At 49.2% G+C, this 24,200-nt stretch overlaps 1 protein-coding gene across 1 annotated transcript in view; it reads right to left on the reverse strand.

The window, feature by feature from the left end:
- SDK1 (sidekick cell adhesion molecule 1) overlaps window positions 1-24,200 on the reverse strand; it is a 2,988,580-nt gene that overhangs the window by 22,516 nt on the left and 2,941,864 nt on the right. Inside the window, exon 44 of the mRNA XM_069647588.1 lies at window positions 23,772-23,901. Within this exon, the coding sequence (XP_069503689.1) occupies window positions 23,772-23,901 (130 nt within the window). The remainder of the gene's footprint in view (window positions 1-23,771; window positions 23,902-24,200) is intronic.

Genomic DNA, 24,200 nt, shown 5'->3' on the forward strand with positions numbered 1-24,200 from the left:
TCCTGGGTTACTACGAAGCCGATGTTTTGTTTCTCCAAGTGTTCTATTTTTCTTTCCAGAATCTCGATTTTATTTTCCCAGAGCGATTCCTGTATACCTTTTTGTGCTTCTACTGCTGTTATGTAACTTTCCACATGTGACAATTTTGCTATCATGTTGGTAAGGATTGCTGTGTTGTCCTGCAACTCTTCTTTTAGTGCTTCATATAGTTTACAGAAGGGCGCTAAGACAATGGACATTGCCGACATAATTGTTACCATATCAGGATTCTTGTTTGCAGAGTCTTTGTGAATTGCCATGGCAATGTCGCTTAGCCGGCGATTTTTTGATGATAATTGGGCTTTTTCCGTCCTTTTTGATGTGCCTGGGGTTTGTAGGCCCGGATAGTCCATTATGGAACTATTGTCCTGGTCTATTAGCTGTCGACCCATCCTGGTATCACTCGGAGTGCGTGTCGGCTCTTCGTTCCTTTTTATTAATTCCGCCGTGTTTTGCAGACCCTTAGTCAGGTGCGGTTTCGTCCATGTTAACCGCTGATCTTTATCATTCATTGCTTCGAGTGGTCTTTGTGTTGCCTTCGAAAACGGGCTTGAGGTACGATTTTCTTTTGTCATCACTGCCTCACCCCCCTTGTTGACTTCCGAGGATGGTTGTGGCTTGTTATTTTGTTCCGAGCTGGCCTTATCAGGGTCCCATGTGGGTTTCGTGTGCGTTGACTGTCTCTGATCTGAGGTTGGTTCTCCCCCCGGATCGTAGTCTGCGTTTCATTAGCTCTCTCGTTGCTGTTTTTTGCATTTTCTAAGAATTTCAGTTGGGGTTCTGGCCTCACGATCTTTGAGGGGTTTTCATCTGTTTTTCTTAGGTTCGACCCTGACGTCGAGTCTTGCATCACTTCCAGCATCTCTGCATCTGATACCTCTGAGTCCACTGTCAGTTTTCGTTTGTGTTGCTGGGTGAAGAACGCTTTTAAAGGGCAGGATAATGCAGGTAAGGATAAGTTAGTGGTAGAAAGTCTTTTTTTTTGGATGGTCTTTCTTTCCTCTATGAATTTGTAATTTACGTCTTTCGTATTTTTTTTTTTGTTTATTTGCGGTACAGGTATCTTCCTAGGGGTTTGGTTTTTCTTGGATTTCACTTTTTTCTTTCTTTGTTGAATTCGACCTGTCTTTGTTTGTTCGTCTTCTGTTTCCTTGTTAGAGTCCTCCTGTTCACTTAGACTAGGCGATTCTTCTGATGTGTAGCACTCTACGAAGACTTCGTCACTCTCCCTATCTGAGGGTGATTCACCGGAGTTAATCTCAATAGGTCTCTTATTGATATTCGTTGAAGAACGGCCCGGTTGTGTCGATTTTGATCCATTGGGCTTGATGTTCTGGTCAGTGTCCTGAACTGTATTTGAAGAATGTATCATTGCTTTGACGATAGAAGACGTCTGCATAGTGTCCGTTTTGGGTTCTAAGTCCAAAGGTGCGGATGATAAATTTGCTTTTCTTTGATCCATAGTAGTCTGATTTTGAAGGTTGCTTGCCTGTAGTGGTTCCGCATGTTGGCTGCAGTGGTTATGTAGACCTTGCAACACCGGGGGATTAGATCCCAGCGAGATCTTCCTTTTGCTCGTTGAGGTTGGGCCTTTCTCATCTTGAGTGCTGAGACTTTTTACGGCTCCCTTTTGTATCGGGACCCTGTGTTCCACTGGTCTCTTCAACACCTCCAGTTCCTCGAATCCGGGCTCTGATTGTTTTGCGCCACTTTCCCGCGGGACTGTCCCGCACGCGGTTACACCGCCTCCGTCCTCCCCCATCCACCGACCCCCCCCTCCCGCCCCGCAGTCTGGGCCCCGTGAAGGGTCCGCCGCTGGCCGTCCTCCGACAGCTTCAGCGTCTTCCCTGCTCGTCACCAAGACGGTACGCGTGCCCTTTGTTGCGGCGCAGTCGGGCGGGGCGGGCGCGGCTGCTGCTTTCCTCACACCGCACGCGTCCGTCCCCTCGGACTCGCTGGACCGCGGCTCCTCCTCCCTCGCTGGCCGGACTTCCCGGGCTCCACTCTTGCCCACCGTGGCGCCAGGTGGATCAGTGGACTTCTGGGTTAAGACCGGGGAAGATGACTTCGTCACCCACGTAGTAGGTAAGCCTGTTTGTAAAAGTTTCTGCTGTATTTTTAGTAGAGGCTTACCTCTGGGATTTCTTGGCTTTGCTGGACGTACGTCCTCTGATATCTTACAGGCGGCAGCCATCAATGCCTTTTCTTTGGTGGTCCGAATTAACGGCAACAGTTCTTCCACCTCTGGCGTTTCCGGTTGGCCCCCTGATACCCCTGATACCGGGGCTGTTCCGGAGGTTTCTGTAATCACTAAGAGCGGCCGCACTTCTGTCTCCATTGCCCGCTTGCTACGCGTCTGCAGCGGACTGCTGCAGACTGGCTCCACCTCGGCTCACACCTCCGCTCACCGCTCCGCGGTGTACTGGCTGTGATAAGGACTTCCTTACACAACGATGTGGTCGGTATGCACGACTGCTGCAGACTGGCTCCACCTCGGCTCACACCTCCGCCTTACTGTCTACAAACCGCAAACAAATTCTTAAAGCAGTTAAGGAGCGGCCTCATGAAGATGGGGACATCCTTGGGGGCTTCTGTCCATTTCCCAGAGACGCATTGTAAGCAAGTATTTTGTGAAGAGCCGTGCATGGCTGTCTGCCATCGCAAGGCTCTGGTCCTCAACTCTTTTCCACAGACCACAAACTTTCCAATGCAATTGTATTAAGGCAGGTATTGAATTCTGGAGCTCAAAAGTGGTTACCTAGTAGGATGGCAACGTGGGCTGCACAACTTCAAGCCACAAACACACGAGTGCACCAGCTTGAACCGTGGGCAGGTTTCCTGATGGCCGCACTCGAGCCAAACTGGGACGATGGTTACTGAGTCCCTTAGGGACACTTGAGATTCTGTATGGTCGTGAACCATGAAGCTTTTGGGCTGGGACTGCCCCCTGTGTTGTATGCTCCAATAAATTGTGACCTGTTGTTTCCAAAATGTAAAACTAGTCTCTGTCTTTATTAGTAGGTTAGGTTCCAGGGTATGTTACCTCCCCCACGACAGAGAGGTGGGGGGGGGGGGTAATGGGAGCTGACACCACTATGTAAAGAAAGGATACAGAGGAAACCGAGATGTCCCCTCCTGCCTTTTACAGATCAAGGAGGGGAGGAGGCAAAGCAGTTTGTGTCCTTCCAGCTACAAGACTTAAGTTGTGCTTGTTTGGAAAGTTAACCGAGCAATTCTTATTTTCAGATGACCACCACCTCAAGGCACAACATCCCCACAAATTAGTAAGCCTGAGAGTTCCAGTGAACGCTAGATCATTGTTCCTCCCCGGGCGAACGCCATGGCAGGTAATACGCGTTGCCAATGCATATAACTAGCAAAATAGTACCTGTGCCGAGCTTTAGTCACACAGTAAATTTGGACCGAGTTGTAAGTGCTGTTGGTAGAGGTGGCCGGATAATAGCTAGGGCCGGAAGGCGAATCCGGAATTCACTCACAGCATTTTGACCACTTCTGTGGCTTCTTCTGAAAATTCCAACTTCTGGCCTCTTTACTTTCCTGCAGATTTCTATAATCTGTGTGCACATTTTTTCTGGCTCGCTGCCCAATTTCCTTCACAAATGTGTTACCGTGGACTGTCCCCTGTCCTCGTGGCCAATACACATACTGAATGTTTTGCGCAACCCAATACACAACCCATTGCTTCGTGTAAGTATTCGTGGACATGTGTGCCACTCGTGTCATCGCAGCCTCTGCGTGGTTATTTGACAAATGCACTGTGGGACACTTCAGCAGGAAAAAAGGCAAACATCCCCACGAAATTCTACTTTACTGCGGGAAAACAAAATGTATCCGTCAGCGGGCGGTATCCAGGCAGAAAATTGGACCAAACAAAAGAAAACTTTGGCGGAAGTGAAAAATGGAATTCCGCTCATCCCTAGCGGTCACATCTGTATTAAAAACACTGTAGACTGGGTTGCCAAAAAGACCCTCAGGCAACTACTAGTCCAGGAGCAAGCTAGTCACTGAACTTGAAGGAGCTGGGGTTATCCACCGTTCTGAAATGTCAGCCCTGGTTTTGCATATGGCAGGTGGATATGGGCCCGATTTAAAAACATATATTAACATGAGAAAGTCCCATTGAAAACATTTCCGTAGATCAGGCCCTATGTATGCTACAGAGAGCGAATGAGTCACTGCACTATTTGAGTACACTGGCCAAACCGACAATCAACTGAAGAACCACCCAGACAGCCGAATGTGCCCTTTGCCCGTGCACCTAATGCAATCCAGGGGTACGGGTAAGGTCCTGGATACAGAGTGCAGAGTTATGGAATAACCTAAGCTCAGCACAGTCACACAACCAAGATCACCTGACGTTCCACGGGGAGTCGAAGATCTCGCTTTTCATCAAGCCTTGCAGGAATGCCTGCGACTGACTTGGCCATGTCTAGGTTCCCATTCATGCTGCTGCTTACCAGTGCATGACTCCAATGGCGATATGGGCAGGCCCAGCGCACCTTTGCCGCTCTGAAGTGGAAATGTATTTGCAAAACTAGTTGAGATCCATTAGCAAACAACGCCATAACTCTTGGAACCCAACCCAGGTTGCTCACTTCATTAATAAAAAAAATGTATGTAAAAAAAACATTCGAACTAACGATGTCAAAAATAGTGAAGTTTAAAGTGCTGCGTGCCTAGCCAGCACGTAAGCAGGCGAGGGGTACGTTAATGTGGAGTCAGTCATTTTGGGATGCTACACTAATTGAGTAGCAGAGGACGGTGCAAGGGCCTCGCCGGGAATGGGCTGGGCGCGCAGATAGAGGAGACGTCGGGAAGGGAGCAATCTCAGCGAGCGGGCCGTGAAGGGCGCCGAGCCGCGCTGGCGTCACGGTTATTAACCGATGCCACCGCCGACCAACAGGGAAGGGGCTTTTCTCCACCTCCTGACTGGCGCTCGCGGTTCCTGCACGAGGCAGTTGGGGACAAAGGCACAAAAAACACACAACGGTTGCGAGTTCTTGCAATTGAGGCTAATGTTTACAGGCTGCGGGAAGCACTCCTGTTGGAGGCCGCGTTAATGCAGATGCCTCCTGTTTTGCACAGTACCTCAGCAGGTCGGTGTCGCAAATGTGTGTGCGTTGATTAAATAATCGTCATTTTTACAGTTTGAGGGTAGTAATTTCCCCCCAAATTAATCTAAAAGTAGGTGGAAACAAACCACGAATTCGTTCTATTTTCAAGAACCAGAACAGTTAATAGGCCCACTGGGGCCTAAGTGACAGGGCAGGAACTTCGAGTTAGCGTTTCCTGCTGGCTGATGCACACATTTTGTTTGAATGCTTTTAAAAAAAAATGAAGGCAGCACATGTCAATTTTAATAAATGCCACAGTTCTACCAAGAACGTCTTATGCATAGTTTAGTGAGAACAGACATGCTTAACTTTTAGAGAAAGGAACCACATGGATTCATAAGGAAGAAAACATACTGCAGTGAGGCAAGTCAAACTTTCATTCGCAGAGCTGTGGACTGCAAATAAAAGAAAGAGCTGGAGTGGGGTTGAAGATACTATCCAGAAGGAAGCAGAGACAGTGTCAGAAACACGAGATGTGAAGAAATGCCAAGACATGGGGGTTTCAGGAGCAGGGCAGGTTCTAGACAATATTATGCCCAGGGCGAAATACCAGAATATGCCCCCCCCCCCCCCACCTGCGCCCCACGTTGCTCCTCCACTGCTATCCCACACTGCACTTACGCTCCAAAATAGTTTAACCCTTGCAATTTAAGTGCTGTTTTATTGACTTGTACTTAAAATTAATAAGTAGACTATATATCTATATATATATATATATATATATATATATATAGTATTTTTAATAGGAAATCATTTTCTATCATGTGTTTGGTGTCTAAATGAAGGACACTCTCCTAGATGAGGCTTCTGCAAACACGCCTATTGCCACCGATGTCCTCTATTTTTCCAATTGGAAGTGTAGCAAGATCCGGTAGCTCTCTTCAGTTGGTGAACACAGCACTCGGAGGACGTTCCAAATGCTCCGGAAGAATTGAAGATGGGTGTGAAATATAGGCGGAGGTTAAAAAAAAAAAAGCAGTTCCCAGCTTTGTTAATTAAGGTTAGGTCATAAGGAATGCCTTGAAACTACTTCAAAACACTTTAGGGGAAGATCCGAGAAGCAGGTAGGCTGTGAGGTGAAGGGCTCATGTGGCCATATGGTCTGCGTATCTAGATAAAGTATAAAAATGTTCCCACATAGCGTGATTGCAAGAGCACTTGGCAAACCCTGGTATATGGTGAGAGTAACTGAGTACAGGAGGGCAATATCTAGATAATGGCATGAGTACTTAGGCGTGTGATGGTAACAGCTACCTAATGGGGTGCGTTCCTGGGCATATAATGTTAACTTCTGCCAAATAGTTGCATGCCGGATGGATAGCTCATATGCAACGTGCTGGTTTTGAGAATGGGACACTGCTATAAAAGTTAGAATCCCTGCTGTCCCCGACTAGGCCCGTCTTCGTTCTGGAGGCAATACATAGAGAACCATCAGTGGGAAATATTAACACACATTCATGTAGACCTTAGAAGTGGTCCATCTACATGAAGCTCTATACAAATCCCCAAATTATAATACATGATGCAAGTACAATGCCAACATATTGAAATGGCTCCCGAATTGCTCTAGTTGCTGGTGTCCGATGGCAAAAGTTGGCAATTTGTGTAAATACCTGGCAACAATGCGAGTTCCTTTCTCTATGAGGACAATACATGAAATAGGTTTTATATTAACGTATCCTGCTAAACCCTATGAAATTGGACATGCAATTGTAACGCTGGGCAAATCATGAATGTACATGGGCATGTGGTCTCAATACCTAAAGTAGCAAGAAAGAGAACCTTTACACTAGACACACGTCAAAACGATTGACTTTGTCATTCATTTTAGCTGTGGTAATTGTTTTCTACTTTGCACATATATTTTTTCACAGACATAAAACGCTCACACACACAACCAACCCTACCACCACCCCTCATCCCTTAGTTTTCCAACTCCTGGACCCTAGGCAAAAACTGTAAAAGGGCAACAATATACATGTGTACACATATTTTTCCATACTACTCAAACGGTTTTTGGCCCATTAAAGAGAACAGTTTGGCAAGGTGATTCCATGTGATCTGAACACTTGTTTCCAGCCCTGGGCTTTAGTGCAACATATCAATGGATTTTGGGAGTTGTAGTCTGCTATATCAACTGGTTTAACACACCCAAAAATAATGCTTTTCAACAGAAACTTGTTCAGATGAGATGGAGTCACTCATTTGATAGCCCTAAAACACTAACCCATTAAAATACTGTAAACGAATGCCAATTTTTCCCTTCTCATATAATGGCTTCCATTTTCCGTTTCCTTTAATCCCCCACTCTTGCAGGCTCCCTCTGCCCCTTTTAATTAAGCCAGCAAAAAAGAAACCCTTTCATTCCATCATAAATGCCCATCACAACGTTCTTATAAACCAGTGCTTTGCAAAAATAATCACACTATTTAAACATGATTCGTTTTGCAAAGATGTTAATTTGGGGGGCAGCCTTCTAAAAAAAAGCCTCTCAGCTCATAGGAGGTAGATGGATAAGGGCAGGTTTTGTCCCAGTCTTTGTGCAAGTAGTTCTGAACAATGATTCGGCGGGACCCTCCACTCCTAGGAGTGAGAGTAATGGGCTGCTGGCTGTGCCCCTCCGCCCCAACTGTGCCCCGGGCCGTCCCCCTATTTGCTTGCCCCAAGGAACGGGTGCTGGGTAGAGTGGCACACCCCTGTAAGGCTACTAAGCTGGAGCAAAGCAATGCAGAGAACGGAAGGCGAGCATCCTGCTGTGGGTCAACAAAGCTTGGTAAAGCATGCAGGGACAGAGGGAGAGCGTCCTGCTCTGAGTCAACGAAGCTTGGCAAAGCACTGCAAGAACAGGAAGGAGAGTATCCGCTGTCAGCCAACGAAGCTTGGTAACGCCTACAAGGACAGGAAGGAGAGCATCCTGCTCCAAGTCAACAAAGCTTGGAAAAGCCCAGAAGCAACAGGAAGGAGAGAATCCCACTGTGAGTCAACAAAGCTTGGCAAATCCCTGCAAGGACAGGAATAAGAGCATCCTGCTGTGAGCCAACGAAGTTTGCTAAAGCCTGCAGGGACAGAGGGAGAGCATCCTGCTCTGAGTTAACAGAGTTTAGCAAAGCACTGCAAGAACAGGAATGAGAGTATCCGCTGTCAGCCAACGAAGCATAGTAAAGCCTGCAAGGACAGGAAGCAGAGCATCCTGCTGTGAGTCAACAAAGGCTGGCCAAGCCCTACAGGGACAGGAAGGAGAGAATCCCTCTGTGAGTCAACACAGCTTGGCAGAGCCCTGCAAAGACAGGAAGAAGAGCATCCTGCTGCGAGCCAACAAAGCTTGGTAAAGCCTGCAAGGACCGTAAGGAGAGCATCCTGCCTATAGTCAACAAAGCTTGGCAAAGCCATGCAGGGACAAGAAGGAGAGCATCCCACTGTGAGTCAACAAAGCTTGGCAAAGCCCTGCAAAAACAGGAATGAGAGCTTCCTGATGTGAGTCAACGAAGCTTGGCAAAGCCCTGCAGGGACATGAAGGAGAGCATCCTGCTGTGAATCAACAAATCTTGGTAGAGCCATGAAGGGTAGGAAGCAGATAATCCTGTTGTGAGTCAACAAAGCTTAGCAAAGCCCTGTAAGGACAGGAAGGAGAGGATCCTGCTGTGAGCCAACGCATCTTGGTAAAGCTTGCAAGGACAGGAAGCAGAGCATCCTGCTATGAGTTAACCAAGGTTGGCAAAGCCCTGCAGGGACAGGAAGGAGAGCATCCTGCTGTGAGCCGATGAAGCTTGCCAAAGCCATGCAGAGACAGGATGGAGAGCATCCTGCTCTGAATCAACAAAGCTTGGTAGAGCCGTGCAGGGACAGGAAGTGGAGAATCCTGCTGTGAGTCAACAAAGCTTTGCAAAGCCCTGCAGGAGAGCATCCGTCTGTGAGCCAACAAAGCTTGGAAACGCTCTGCAGGGAAAGGAAGGAGAGCATCCTGCTGTGAGTTAACGAAGCTTGGCAAAGCTCTGCATGGACAGGAAGGAGAGAATCCTGCTGTGAGTCAACAAAGTTTGGCAAAGCCCTGCAGGGACAGGAAGGAGAGCACCCGCAGCCAACAAAGCTTGGTAAAGCCTGCAAGGACAGGAGGGAGAGCATTCCGCTGTGAGCCAACAAAGCTTGGCAAAGCCCTGCAGGAACAGGAAGAAGCATCTTGCTGTCAATCAACAACGCTTGGTAGAGCCATGCAGGGATAGGAAGCTGAGAATCCTGTTGTGAGTAAACAAAGCTTTGAAAAGCCCTGCAGGAGAACATCCTTCTGAGTCAACGAAGCTTGGCAAAGCTCTGTATGGACAGAAAGGAGAGAAACCTGCTGTGAGTCAACAAAGCCCTGCAGGGAGAAGAAAGAGAATATCCTGCTGTGAGTCAATGCAGGGTGGCAAAGCTCTCCAGGGAAGGTATAGGAAGTAGACCATAGTGCTGTGAATCAACAAAGGTTGGCAAAGCCCGGCAGGGACAGGAGGGACTGCAACTGTGACTAACCCTCTCCTGAGAGCTGGAAGGGACTCTGTAGACCAGGAAAGCCGGCACACCACAGACTTAGTGTCAGAGCCATGAGCTAACTGTAGGTGATCAAGGCTGGGATCTGCAATGTTCTCCTCCCAATCCATACCACCCCACCAAACCATGGAAAACACACCCTAGACATACTGGTCACTGGCCAAGGTAAGGGTTCTCACCCCATATCCCTAAATCCAATCAACCATTTGGACAACAGTACTTTTGAGCACTAGGCTCCACTTTTCATTGGCACTGGACTGCCACTCAGTTAGGGATTGATTGGTAAAGAACTGCCTAAAGACTATTTGCACTGTTTGCTTCTTCCCCTTTTTAGGTTGTGGACCCATCCTGTGCTTTTTAACCCTTTATATCGTTTGGTATTGTATATATGTATTGTAGTAGGATTATATTGGCTGAAAGGTATTACTGTTGATAATTACTGTGTGTTGAAACTCAAAGGCCTTGAATACATTTATTTGTACTTTTAATATATATACACCTTGGGAGTGATTTGTAGTGTTCTTTACTCTGTGTGTTCATTGAGGTCTTCAGTCACCCTCATCCCTTCTGAGACCTAGTCTTGACTGCCGCCAATGCTACCTTAATTGGCCTGGCTGGTCCAGAAGGTTACCCTGTTCCAAGAAACTAGGCTGGCCTTCTGAACCTTCTCCCATTCGCTCACTGGAGCCCTTTGTCCCTGATTGCTCAACTCTGCCTCTGATTGTTTTAAGGCTTCAACATCATGGCCTATGGGGTAGCCAGCAGGCTTGGCCGGCCCCCTCACGAAAGGCCCACACCTAAGACCCCTGTCCGCTCCCTTTCTGCTACCGTAACGCTGCCCGCTCTCCTTGCCCCCCCCACTTGGGTGCCTGTGTTGTATGCTGCTCCCCTTACCCCCACTTGGTTGCCTGTGTTGTTGTATGCCGTTCCCCTCCCCCCCAGTTGCTTGTGCTGTTGTATGCCGCTTCCCCTGCATCCCCCATGGTTGCCTGTGTTGATGTATGCTGCTCCCCTTGCCGCCCCCGGTTGCCTGTGCTGTTGTATGCCGTTTCCCATGCACCTGGTTGCCTGTGCTGTTGTATGCCTCTCCCCTTGCCCCTCCCTTGCTTGTCTGTGCTGTTGTATACTGCACCCCTCCTCCCCTTGGTTGCTTGTGTGTTTGTATGCCGCTCCCTTAGCCCCGCCCTTGCTTGCCTGTGTTGGTGTATGCTGCTCCCCTTGACCCCTGCATTGTTGCCTGTGTTGTTGTATGCCGCTCCCTTTGCCCCCCACTTGGTTGCCTGTGTTGTTGTATGCTGCTCCCTTTGCCCCTCCCTTGGTTGCTTGTGGTGTTGTAGTATGTCGCTCCCTTTGCCCCCCATGGTTGCCTGTGCTGTGCCCTTTGCCCCGCCAATGGTTGCCTGTGTTGTTGTATGCCGCTACCCTTGCCCCCCCTCGTTTGCCTGTGTTATTGTATGTCGCTCCCTTTGCCCCCCCATGGTTGCCTGTGCTATGCCCTTTGCCCCTCCCCTTGGTTGCATGTGTTGTTCTATACCGCTCCCTTTGTCTCCCCTCCCCTGGTTGCCTGTGCTGTTGAATGCTGTTCCCTTGCCACCCCTCTTGTATGCTTGTGTTTCCTGCATGGCTTATTCCTGTCTATCCTACCTTCCCTTTCCCCCATTCCCCTTAGCCCTCTACCTCTGCCCCCCTTAAAATATTCCACTGCAGGAGCTGTCTTGATAGCCTATTGCTCTACCATGACCATGTTGTTGCAAATGCTTGATTTGGACTTATGGACTCATTTGACTCATGGTGCTTCTCCTGTCTCTATTCTCATGCCAGACTTCCTCTGCATCACGTTCTCATGGTGATCCTGTATAATGCTGTGCCTATCCTCATCCTGAAACCTGTCTTGCATTTGCTGTTCCCTGCAACACTCTGTGTTATTACCGACTTCTACAACTGTATTGTCTCTCCCCTCTTACTTCTACACTCTTTCACTGCTAACTCTTGTCGCTCCTTTCTCCCTCTCTGTCCTCTTCCCCCCTTCCCTATCCTACTCTATGCACTTACTCTATCTGAATTGTCCTCGGATGATAGCTACATTGTTTGTCTCCTCCCCCTCCCTCTTTTTTCTCTTCCTCCCCCTGCCCCTCTCTCTCCGCACCATCTGAAATGTCGTCAGGCCTAGTACATTAGTCACTTGTTTTGTTCCTCTCCTTCCTTCTCCTCCCCCTAACCCTCTACTCTTGTAATCTTCTGTTTTACAGAAATGTCGTCAGGCCTAGTAAGTTAGTCGCCTGTCTGTTCCCATTCCCTCCCCCCCCACCTTTCTGAAATGTTGCCAGGCTGAGTACGATAGTTATTTCACATTCTTATTTTTCAAGGCGATGTAAGAATGTTCACTGTTTGTATTTTTTCCCTTGTTCCCACTCTTGCCTTGAAGCGCTTTGAAACACATTGGCCCTCATTACGAGTCCGGTAGAAACCGTGCCGGAAAAATCAGCAGGTAGCCGCCGGACCTGTAGTGATTTGCCGGCGACTGACTTGGCTGAATAACCGGGGCATTACAGTCCCGGTGGTCCGGTAAGATGTTGATCGCCATTCCTGTGGAGTCCCCTAGGACTCCATGGATACGAGAACCACAGAAGAATCGGCACCGTTAATAACGGTGACGGTGCTTCCGTGAAAGTCTGTTGGCGGGTGCCGTTCCGCCCGCCAGGATCAGACCTGGCGGGCGGAACGGCACCCACCAGCAGACTCGTAATTCGCCGGTCTGGAAACAACGGTTTCCAGACCAGAAAACCTGTAATGAGGGCTATTGTGTATAGGTGCTATACAAATAAACTATCAATATATTGCATATCTATATGCAAATATAGATATACTATAAACTATCTATACATTGCAAGAGGACAGCGGTAATGGCTTTTAAGTATAGTGGCGAGAATCAGCCTCCAATCCATAATCCACAATGTGGAAGCAGAACCGGTGCAGAACTTTAGAGCCAATGATCCTGGCTCAATGGGAAAATGGCATGGCTGCACACAAACCTCAGTGGTTTTAACAAAATAAATGACTGGTAATTTACTCTGACAGATTTAATTCAACTATTTTTTGTCGACGTAAATTACCACACAGTAATTTATTTCGATAAAACCACTGTATACGGCTGCACACACTTGTTATGTAGAGAACAATACTCCGACACTCGATCCCGCTTCCCTGATGTGGGCTCGAGGAGAAGAAAAGGAGCGATGAAACTGCCACGGCCGCCAGGACCTCTGGTGATGCCTCGGGATGTTGAGTAGTAGGCGCAAAGCTGGAATCAGAAGGCGGGTCTTCCAATCGATCCAAGAATGGGCGCAGGGAGTTTTGATGCCTTGGGAGGCCAGGAAACACAGGGAGGATATTACAATGACGACATGCTGGGACCAAAGAGACCGCTTGAGAGACTAAGCAAAGGAGTCTCAAAGCTCCAGCAATATCGGGGCAGGTTACATGTACCTAACCCAGGAAAGGCCTAACCAAATCAGTGCAATGGGAGCAGTTGACTAGAGCCGAAAGAGACTCCTGGACGGAGGGAACACAGCTGAAGCATAGAGCTGACCTGTGCAAGTTGGGCCTAAGAGGGTTGAGAGGTCTGGAAGAGCTAAAGGGCCTCCGGGGCTAAGGGGCATAAGGGAGCGCAGGGGCATGGGAAAGCTGTAAGGCTGAGAGAACCCAAACACCCTGACCCATGTGACTGCTGCAGAGCTTGCTGGATGCCAGCCCCCTGATAAAAGTGAGTTGGGCACGATATCCCTGGAAGTGAGCTTTGCACAATATCCTCAACATAAGTGAGCAGGGTATTACATCCCTGGGGCACTATGACCTCAGAAGTGAGCTTGACACAATATCATTGGAAAGGATTACAAACGGAGAGCTAGGTGATGTATCCCAGAGACTGGGCGTTTGGTGAAGTGTCGAGAAGCTAGCTGCGTGCTATATCCCTGAGACCTTATTTGCCAGGTGTCAAGTAGTATGTAGGATGCTAGAAGCCCGAGGAAAGGGAAGTACACGTATTTCCATGGGGAGACTGGGGTCTCTGATAGTAAAACCCTGAGTCATTCTAGCTTTCCCCTTCCCTACACGTTTTGCTTAGACCTTTCAGAAATAGGCATATCTCTCTCCATTGCACAACCACCGGGAATACCTATAGGGTTTTATCCCATTATGCATTGGGACAAGAATAAAGTATTTGAAAAGGTATTGGATATATCCTCCACACAAGTCACCGCGAGCCTGGGAAGCTAATGCAGATCTGAGCAGAGACCGGCAGGGGTGCAAGCTGCTGGGAGTTCAAGAGGCTAGTGCTCGCTCTGAGACCACAAAGCAAGGGTAGCCATGCAGCGACAGGAAAGATGGCAACCCATTGTGAATCCGGAGAGCATGGGCAATGCATGCAGGGAGGACACTGACAAGCCAGGGAGCCAGTAACAGCAGAAGGGCGCTGGAACGCCTGACGAGTAACAGGATGCATTCTGTTAGTTGTAGTCATTACCTCACAGCTTATGTTGGATGATTAAGCTAACAGCATCTTCAACTGAAGACAGATATGTGAGAGAGAAAAATGTATGTTACGGATTGATTGGAGGAATCCTCCCAGGGAAGTCTCCTGTGTGAGTTGAGACAGAAAAGTTGCATTCTGGGAGTAGTAGTCATCCTCCTTCTGTTCTGGGGTAGAACATGCAAATTAGACAGTTACATACTGAGTCAGTAATAAAGTTCTCCATCAATTGGAATCCAGCTTCATTATCAAATTATTTTAAACAAACGTTGAATGGACACACTATTCAAATGCCATATTGTGTACCTATTGCCTGATGGTGTGGTGTTCACCTATTGAATATTTTACCGAGCAGTTTGGAGTGTACGTGTTCCTAGGCCCACTACTGATCTTTGCTTCATGCTTCAAGTTTTTGGAAAGAGTTGGGCAAGAGGAGGTAAGGGTCCACATTTCTGACAAACATGGGACACGCATGGTCCTCCCTACTCTAAGGCAAAACAAAAGAGTTGATGGCTGGAAGGTTTAGAATTAATCTTAACCTCTGGCATTGCTGTGGGCAACCCTCCAGACCATCGTACTTCGCCTGCCGAGCTACTCCCTTTGTTTTGCTGTAGTCACCCCAAGTGGGACGGGTATGCCCAGACGTGGGTCCTGTGCCTGCTGGGCCTAGAGACCCCAAGCTACTCCTCACTGATGAGGCCCAACAAGGCTGAAACATATTTGGGGATGCTTGTGGTCTCGTGCAGAAGGGATGTGGCCAAGCAGTTTGGCTAGACTGCCCCTTTTGGGGTGGGACCAAGCCTGATTTGCATGTGGTCTTTCCCCTTTTGCAATGGGTTGGCAGGCGAAGAACGATGGTTTCGGGGTTGCCCAGAGCAATGCCAGAGGTTCGTATTAATTCTAAACTTTCCAGTCATCACCTCGTTCGAAGGCTTGAAGCACTAAGGAGCAGGTGGGGACGCTACCAAGGCTTATGATGGCTGAACATCACCAGCAAATGACGACAGTACTCTGTCAAGCATGCTGCTAGCATACAATGGCAGTTTTTATGAGGGCAGCAACCAAGCTAAAATATAGTTGGCAAATACAATATCCTTTCATTTGCGTCAGGGAGACTTTAATATTTTTTTTGGCTAAACTTTAATGCTGCCAATTCTTTTGATGCCACCATGTTCACTCCTTCGATTATCCTCACACACTCATGTCCGTGCCTGGCCCTCTTCGCAGTTCTGTGCATACCTTTGCACAGCATGCAATGCGGCACCTGCAGATCCGTCTCCTTGCTCCAGCAGCTTCCTCTGCCTTCCTATTCCTGCTTGTCCCTGGCAACTTCCTCCCTGGCTGTGCTTCAGCCTGTTTAACCTTCTCTAGTTTCAACCACCTCTCAACACATGTAGAGGTTCCCTTGGACCACCCTGTCGTCGTTGAAAAATGTTCATAGGTTCAAGCTTGTAAACTGTTCATTACTTTGCCAAGTTATTTTACTTACATTCTCAGGTTGCTGTTAAAAACCAGGGCTGGACCGGCCCCATTTATTTCCTCTCTTTTCTCTACCACTCAAGATCCTCTATATACAATGTGGCTTATATTAACCAGCACTGACCATCATTACTGGATTACCTTCTTCTCTAGGGGAAGAGGGGTGGCTAGGAGCCACTTTTGATTCTCCTTTGACATGTCTTCCCTGAAGCCACGTCAAGGATACACAATCCAAAATCATTAGTGACCCCTCTGTTTTCTTCAGTGCATAGTTTAAGTTACTCACTGTAGTGACTAGAGTACTCATAGTCCATAGTCCCCTTTCCTCCATCCTTGTGGGTGTCCCCCAAAATGGGGATGGTACCAGACCCTTTGGCAGTGGAAAAACTGAGCTTCCCCTTTAAATTTAGTATAGCACGCAGGGTGTGGTCCCGGGTGTGGCAACATCCCTCAGCCCCAAGGCCCTGCCCTCCGGTGCCTCACATCAGTCCCCTTTTAACACATCAGACATTTAAATACCTGGCTACACTAGATATATTAGCTCTTGACATATAAGTGGGGGAAGGTGGGTGGGTCATATGGAGGAAAGGGGACTATGGACTATGAGTACTCCAGTTACTATAGTGAGTAACTTTAATTACATGTACATCCCCCGTCCCCTTTCCTCCATCCTTGTGGGTGAATACACCAAACAAGACCATAGGGTGGAGCTGTGACAACCTGCCTCACATTTAGGACCAAGCAAAAAGTTTCTTCGGAACCACCTGATGGAATTCTGCATCGCGCCTGGAGCTGGTTTCCAAGGAATAGTGCTTACAGAAGGCAGACAGAGTGGCCCAAGTAGCCGTGGCCTTAGGTCTGACCGCATGGGCAGGAATCCCCCCAGGAACTGATTTGCACATGGCCGTGTATGCCTCTGAAAGGGCCTGCACCACTGAACGGGCGATAGAAGCTTTGAAAGCCTAGTTACCAGGAGACGTACCACCCCCTAAAGTGACGAGCAATCCCTCAGACTTGAGGACCCCCTTGAGGTCCAAGGAATGCACAGCCCTTTCTGCTTCCGACTGTGGGTTTGGGAAGAACACTGGCAGGCAGATTTCCTGGTTCAAATGGAATGGAGAGACCACCTTGGGTGAGTGTGCATGATGGCCTTGTTGTTATGAAACATGGTGAAGGGTTTGCACAAAGACAACACCTGAAGCTCACTGACCCTGTGCGCAGAAGTGAGTGCCACCAATAGAACTGTCTTCAATGCCATCAGCCGAATGTCCACCAAGGCCATCGGCTCAAAGGGGTTGCGCTGCAAGGCCTCCAGAACCACATTGAGGTCCCAGACTGGATGAAGCCTGTGTATGGTAGGAAAGGTCTGGACAACCCCTTGATGTGGGCCTTTACCACCGGGTTGGCTGCTGAGAAAACATGCTCTGGGGAATTCCTGTAGGTCCTGATGGCTGCCAAATAGGTGCGACAAGTATCTACCTGAACGCCAGAGATGGCCAAATGCACAGAGAAGGCCAGCACGTCATCCAGGGTGCAGGTGAATAGATCCAGCCCCTTGTCACAGGTCCAATAGAAAAATCTGGTCCACTATACTGGGATAGAGTAGACAGCCTCCTGATCTCCTGTATGATGCCCAAGTTATCGCCTGAAAATTGAACATGTTGCAGTCTCATCTGTTCAGGAACTAGGCCGCAACGGCCAGCCTGGCTGGGTGCTACACTGCCCCGCCATGCTGCGTCAGGAAGCCCCTAATGGGGATCGGAAGATGGACAGGCCCATGGGAGCACAACTGAAGTAGGTCCGAAAACCACGCCCTCACCAGCCAGTGTGGGGCAAACAGGATTAGGCTGCAGCCCGCTGAAGTCAGGAACTTGCGGAGGGTCAGCTGTAGCAATGGTGGAGGAGGAAACGCATAGCGTCTGCAGCTGTGCCAGCAGAGCTGGAACGCGTCCACCTGAGACCCCAGACCCAAGTCCGCCAAAGAGGCAAAGTGAGGGCACTTGGAAGTCACAGGAGACGAGAACAAGTCCAGATCTGGAAACCCCATCTCCGAAACAGAGGCAATAAGGAGCTGATGTGAAACTCACACTTGTAGGTGTTGAACCCCAAGCTGTCAGGGTGCAGGGTGTTATCAGGGGTGGTCAGGGCTCAGTGAGGGGCCCTGGGCGCAGAACAGCAGAACCTAAAACAAGACAAACCCAAAGGAACAGCCTCCAGCCTTATAGGAGGCTTCTCTGTCCTTTTTGCAGGCAGAAAAGCCTACGGACCACAATTCCCAGAAGCCTCCAGGCTGGGAACTACTTTTTCACTCCCAGGTTAGGAGGGGCTCGCACGCGCACAGGACAAAGGCACGGGGCTTGTGCTTAAGCACCCGACCGGAACGGACGCACCTTCCAGAGCTCCTGCCGACGGGGATCACGCGAGGGGCCACGCCCCAAGGAACAAGCATTCCGGCCCCTTGCACCAAGCAGATAAGTACAGCAAAGCTCCAGCGAACCAATCCATGTTGGAAATAGACGCGCAGCTACGGGGGAGAACGCGGAAGCCACGTGAAAGCATTGGGGTTCCCAACCCGATGAGGGGCACACGCAGGGGGCACCGCCCAGCCATATCGTGTCCCATGCTGAGGGCAAAGCTAAGTGCCTAACCGCGTTCCGTTGTATTTAATCAACGCCGATTTCGGCCCGCATGCAGCATTAGGACCAACGCGCGCAGCGCCTTGTTTACAAGCATACTTTTAGCCACGTGCGGCAACCTTTGGCAGGACATAGTGCTTTAGATTTCAAGCCACGTACAGCAAAACTTGGCAGCATGATGGATTTTAATCCTTTTAAGCCACGTGCGGCGAACTTGGGCTGCACGTTCTGACTCTCCTAACATAGCTGGGTGCTACATCCACCGCAGCACAATTACTGTTTGCCAGTACTATTTAACATGCATGTGCTTGCACTAACCAAACCCAGGGGTGGAGTGCCATATTGTTGTGTGTCTGTTGCTTGTATTGTGCCTATGTGAGGTAACACAGATCACTAATGCTAAAACTCTCTTGCAGCATTTGAACTGCTCCGAGCTCCGGACCCGAGAGTGCTCAGGCAGGAAGCCAGCACTCACCCACAGAGCTAAGTGCCTCTTTTGTATCAAAAGTTATTGTAATGCACAATGTGTATTTGTGGGGGCAATAGTGTTTATATTATTGTTGTTTTTCCCCATATGTCCCCTTGCCTATCCACTTCCCCTTTCCTAACCCTCAATCCGGTTACCCTCTGTTCGAGACCTAGCCAACCAACGAGATCCTAACCCTCTTTCCCTGCTGGGGTCTCTGAGGCTTGTGTAAGCGTTATTTTACAGGTGCCCAGACCGTAGTGAGGGTAGTTGGTTCGCACCACTCCTGCACCTGGAATTTGGAATTTTGGAGCCGTGACACAAGCGGCTGAACTGGTCCCCTTCCGCGTTGCTGTCCCCAGGAGGTGGACTGCTGAAATCTAACTCCCATCCGTAAGGGCCCATTCCCAGATCACCACGGCCTTCATGCACAGAAGGGGGGGGAACGGGTGCCGCCCTGCTAGTTCAGGTAAAACATCATAGTGGAGTTGTCGGTCCTGACCAGAACCACAGTGTCCCTGATGAGCAGCAGAAAATCCTTGAGTGCCATGCCCACCACCATGAGCTTGAGCAGATTTTGTATGCAGGAGGGTCTCCTCGCTGGACTATGCGCCATGAATGGAGTAGCCCTCCAGGGCGGCACCCCAGTCCGTCAGCGAGGAATCCATCGTCACCACTAGAGTGGGCTTTGGTCGGGTCAAGGGGGCTACCACTGCCACATTGCTGTCCATCAGCCGCCAGTAAAAGTTTGGGAAGAGGAGCGGGGGATTGGAATCCTGTTCGACTGAGACCCGTCTCCTGGTCCCAATTGGCTGCTAGGTGGAGCAGGAGGCGTCACATCTTTTGGCGGGTGTGCTGGGCCGTGAGCACACAAGATGCCATTAGTCCCAGAAGATGCTGGAACCACCATGCAGATGTGGTCGAGTTGGCCTGAAAGTGTCCTACCACCTTGTGGAGAGAGAGAAGTCTCTCCGGCGAGGGGAACACCCGCTGTGCCGCCATGTCCCAGCACACTCCAAGGAACACCAGACTGTGGAGACTATAGAAAGGATCCAGGGATGCTGGAAATAACACTTCCAACTGTCCTGGAAGAGAGCCAGCCCTCTTCTGGGAAGCTGTGTTCCCTGACGATAACATCACATTTTGGCATCTGAGGCGGGAGCAGAGGAGGGGCGAGCACAAAAAAACATCTCTGCTACTTCCTCCTGTTGTCGCTGAGCGACCTGTCAGGCCTCCACGTACTGAGGTCCCAAAACCCCTTGAAGCCGGTGAAAGCACAGGGTTTGAAGTCGGCCCTGATCTGAGACTGAGGGAAGGACTTCTGTCCTGGCTTAGTCAGGATGGCCAAGGACTTGGCGGTTTGCGTGGAGGTCGTCTTCTTTGTCAACTCGTCATCGGTGGATGAATGAAGGAGGTCCATGCCCTCGAAGGGAAGATCTAGGTTCCGCTCTTGCACACCAGAACCTTAGTGGCATGCTTCCATGCCGTCCTTCTCATCTCGATCCCCAGGCACAGCGGAGAGAGGGGGAGATCCAGCAGCGAAAAAGTGATTACAGAAATCGGCCAAAGTTGGAGCGAGGGAAGCAATGTGGTCCTTCATAGTTCTGGAAAAGCAGCAGAGTACCTGTTTGGAAGACACTTTCATAGGTAGGACTTGTCTAGAAACATTGTGAGGTGTTATCGGAGAGAGGGAGGAAAGAAGGAGAGGAGGGGGAAAGATGGCCTGAGAGAGGCAGAGGGAGAGAGGGGAAGAGGAAAGTGAAGACAGGATCTCCTGAGTTTCAGTGGTGAAATGAGAGGCCAGGGACGAGCAGGGGGCCTGGAAAGCAACAGGAGAGATGTAGACTCCAGTAGGATTGGCCAGCTCCTTGCCGATTTGTAAGAGTTCGGCTGTGTTGATAGAGGCCGCAGAGACGCAGGCTTCAATATGGACAATCTTTTTGGAGAAGGCAGAGAGTATGTATTGTTTTTAGAGCAGGCAGCAGGCCCGTTTGTCAGAGAAGGTGCCGAAACCCTCCACTTCCGCTCAGCAACCCTGCACTTACCTTTCAGGGCAACCAAGTTGGAGTCATACCAAAAGTTGCACTTGGAAGTAGGCTTCAGACGGATCCTCATTACAGGGGCGAGGATAACCAGAGTGTTTGAGATAGAAAGATGCAGGTTGGTGAGGGATGTGTCAGAGTGGGAGTCAGCCGAAGGAGTAGGAGGAGCAGGGAAAGTGGAGGCAAAGGCGGCCTCTGACACACGCTTCATGTGCCGAATGACCGATAAGGCAGGTGGCAGTGTTTGGGTGGGCTTTACCTGGGGTACAGGAAGCTTCTGGTGGGAGGAGAGCACAAAGTGGTCAGTCCAAGAGAGAGGAGTAGTGGCAGGGTTAGAGAGGGGGGATGTCTGAGGAGATGAGACCATCCAAGGTGTGTCCGGCAGCGTGTGTCAGACCAGAGGGTAGAATGGAAAGGGAGAGAGTCACAAAGGTTGCGGAAGAGCCCAGAGGAGAGGTCAGAGTCATCCAGGTGGATGTTGAGATCTCCGAGGGGAAGTTGAGAGGAAGAGACAAGAAGAGAAGAGGTGAGGTCCACGCAACCTGGCCAGGTGGCCTGTAGATGGTGGCCATGGTTAGAGAGAGGCAAGGAGAGATAGAGAGCCTGCAGACCAGGCATACAAAGGAGGAATAGGCCTGAGTGGGAATGACAGAGGCAGGCACCCATTCAGGAAAGATCAGGGCCACTTCACCTCCTGGCTGATTGGTTCTGGGCTCGGAGAGGACTTATAGCCCTCATGGACAAGAGTGTTAATGCTCGTTACTGAGCTGGCCGTGAACCATGTCTCTGTGAGAGCAAGGACATGAAAGTGAAGGTCTTGGAGGAGGTGGCAGATGTCAGAGGAGTGTTTGACAGCAGAGGCAAGAGTTGAGACTAGCTACATGGAGCAGGTTGCCACTTTTGAAAGACTTCCAGGGTGGGGTACAGCAATGGGGTACACCCTGCGGAAGTGGCAGAGGGACACAAGGGTGGGCAGAGGCAGTAGCCATAGGTGGCATAGTGGCCAGAGAGGAGGGAGAGGGGGTTAGCCAGATACAAAGAGGAAGGAGGTGGCAAAGGGACCGTAGAGCAGGTAGAAGGAGTGGCAGGAGAAGGAAGGAAGATGATAAGATGTGGGAGACGCCTATCCAGGAGGAGGAGACTGGGCTGTGAGCCCTGGACCATGAAGGGTATACATTAAGGATGTACATTAAGGATGGCAATGGATGAGTGGAAGGAGGCCAAGAGGACCTCCCATCAGGTGCCAGCATTAATGAGAGAAAAGGAGAAAGGAGAGAGAACAGAGACCATATGAGGGGTTTATAGGTTTAGAGAGGGAATGACTAAGAGGATGTCGGTGACCAGGATATCCTTCTTCAACGTTTTCCTTCCAGACTTAGTGAGAGGGATAAGATAGGAGATAGAGTACCAGTTTGAAAAGATGGGAGAAATTGAGAGCACCATAGAGGGTGTGAGGAGGGGAGCGTGAGAGAGGAAAAGAAGCATAGCTCAGAGCTGATCAACACAGGATGCCCAGAGGGGAGGGTTCACACAGTAGGAGGCACACAGGAAGCAGAAGTAGGAACACACCCTAAGCGGAATGCAGGAAACAGTATGGACGCAAGACACGGGGGACGGACAACAGAGATCAACAGCCAAGGTGGGGGGGAGACAGACTTTGCTAGAAAGAGGGGAAAAAGGCCTGGTTTTAAATGCAACAGCAATGCAAAGCACCCAGATCTGACTTTCCTAGTAATGTGAGAGATGGCTAAACAGTTCAGTTCACCTCAATGCTTATGGGTGGTGAGATAAGAGAAATAAGAGTAATTGGAGGGGTGGGCCATGTTAGTGGGGTGCAGTGATTGCCCCCTCAGCCCCGATACCGTTCTACTGCATTGAACCAGCGGGTATATTCTTCTACAAGAATTTTCCATATCTTCTCTTGTATTGCCTCGCAAGGGCTTTTGAAAGCTCACATAAACTTAAAAGGTCCCCGTACACATTAAAAAACACTGTATGAAATGAAAAATATGTTTTTTCACACTTCCATAATTTTACAAAATATATTTCTAAAATATGTTTGCTGGTTGAGTTTGGGTAACAGTTGAGGTTGACCAAAGGTGTTGGTTAAACGGTAGTGAGAAAATGTTGATAGTTCACTGCTGTAAATATCACAGTTTAGATTAACAAACAGGCCAGATGTGTCTCTCCGTTCACTGCTCTGCCCCTGTATATGCTACTCCAGGACTCGCGCATGCAATATGCCTGTCCATAACATTTGAATCAAAAAACACCTTGGAGACCAGTGTCAGTCAGAACAGTCACCTCAAACTCTTCCCAACGAATATAAGGCACAGAGACCACACCCTAACCCTCATTCAACTGAACCCAGGACAGTAAGAACACCTTATCGGGACTTGTAAACCCAGATGCCATCTCCTCTCAGCTCAGCCGTAGACTGGGACTTAAATAGTTCAGTCTAGCTCTAAACACAAATAACAGGACTCCTCAGGAAGCCCAATCCCCACTCACCTCTCTATCACCCTTATGCTAAACCCAAGACAGCTGTATGCCAACTAGCACCATCCACACAGTGATAGGCTCGGCGGGGTTGCAAAGAAATGACCACACTATATGTTGCAATTTGACACACACACACAACAGCTATTTACTGTGTCTCAGTACTGCCATCTAATAGCACTTGCGTTTTTACTCCAAGTAGACATATATCCAAGTCTCACCACCACAAGTACATAAAAGCACCAGGGCACTCAGGTACTTTCAGCCTGCACTCTTCAACACCTCAGTTTCATACCTGCACCCCCCACTCCCTCAACCCACTAACACTTTAATGCACCCTTCTTCTTTGCAAAACAATGCCTCCTGAGACTGCCAAAAGAGCAAAGGAGTGCTACCCAGAGCACTTTGCACGTGATTGCTTACCTCGGATTCGGTTAGTTCAATGGGTTTTTCGGTCAGCGACGCGTTCTCCGTCAGTGCTGTTCCATTGTATTTGTTGCAGATGTCCTCGTCTGAGTAGTGTAAACCACCAGGGCTTGGGCGAGGCGGGGATCTGTCGAGTCAGTAAGGGACAGTGAGGCACAACATGTGATGGCACTGAACAACTCGGGACATTGGAAAGATGCGGCTATTTATTTATGTATTTAGCGCTCCTAACCCAAGGGGATCTGGGCGCACATTTTACAGGTTATCATTGCAGAGAACAGGTATTTCATGTTGTTGAGTACACATTTGTAAAAATCAAGACCTTTGAAAAGTATGTTACAGATTCATGCGGCAATGTATTTATCTTGTGCAAACCACAAGCCCAAAATAAATTTGTCAAATGCGGTTTACAAATATGCGCATGAG

This window comes from Ambystoma mexicanum, chromosome 2q (assembly GCF_040938575.1).
Source record: "Ambystoma mexicanum isolate Mex_15411 chromosome 2q, UKY_AmexF1_1, whole genome shotgun sequence".
Taxonomy (NCBI): Eukaryota; Metazoa; Chordata; class Amphibia; order Caudata; family Ambystomatidae; genus Ambystoma; species Ambystoma mexicanum.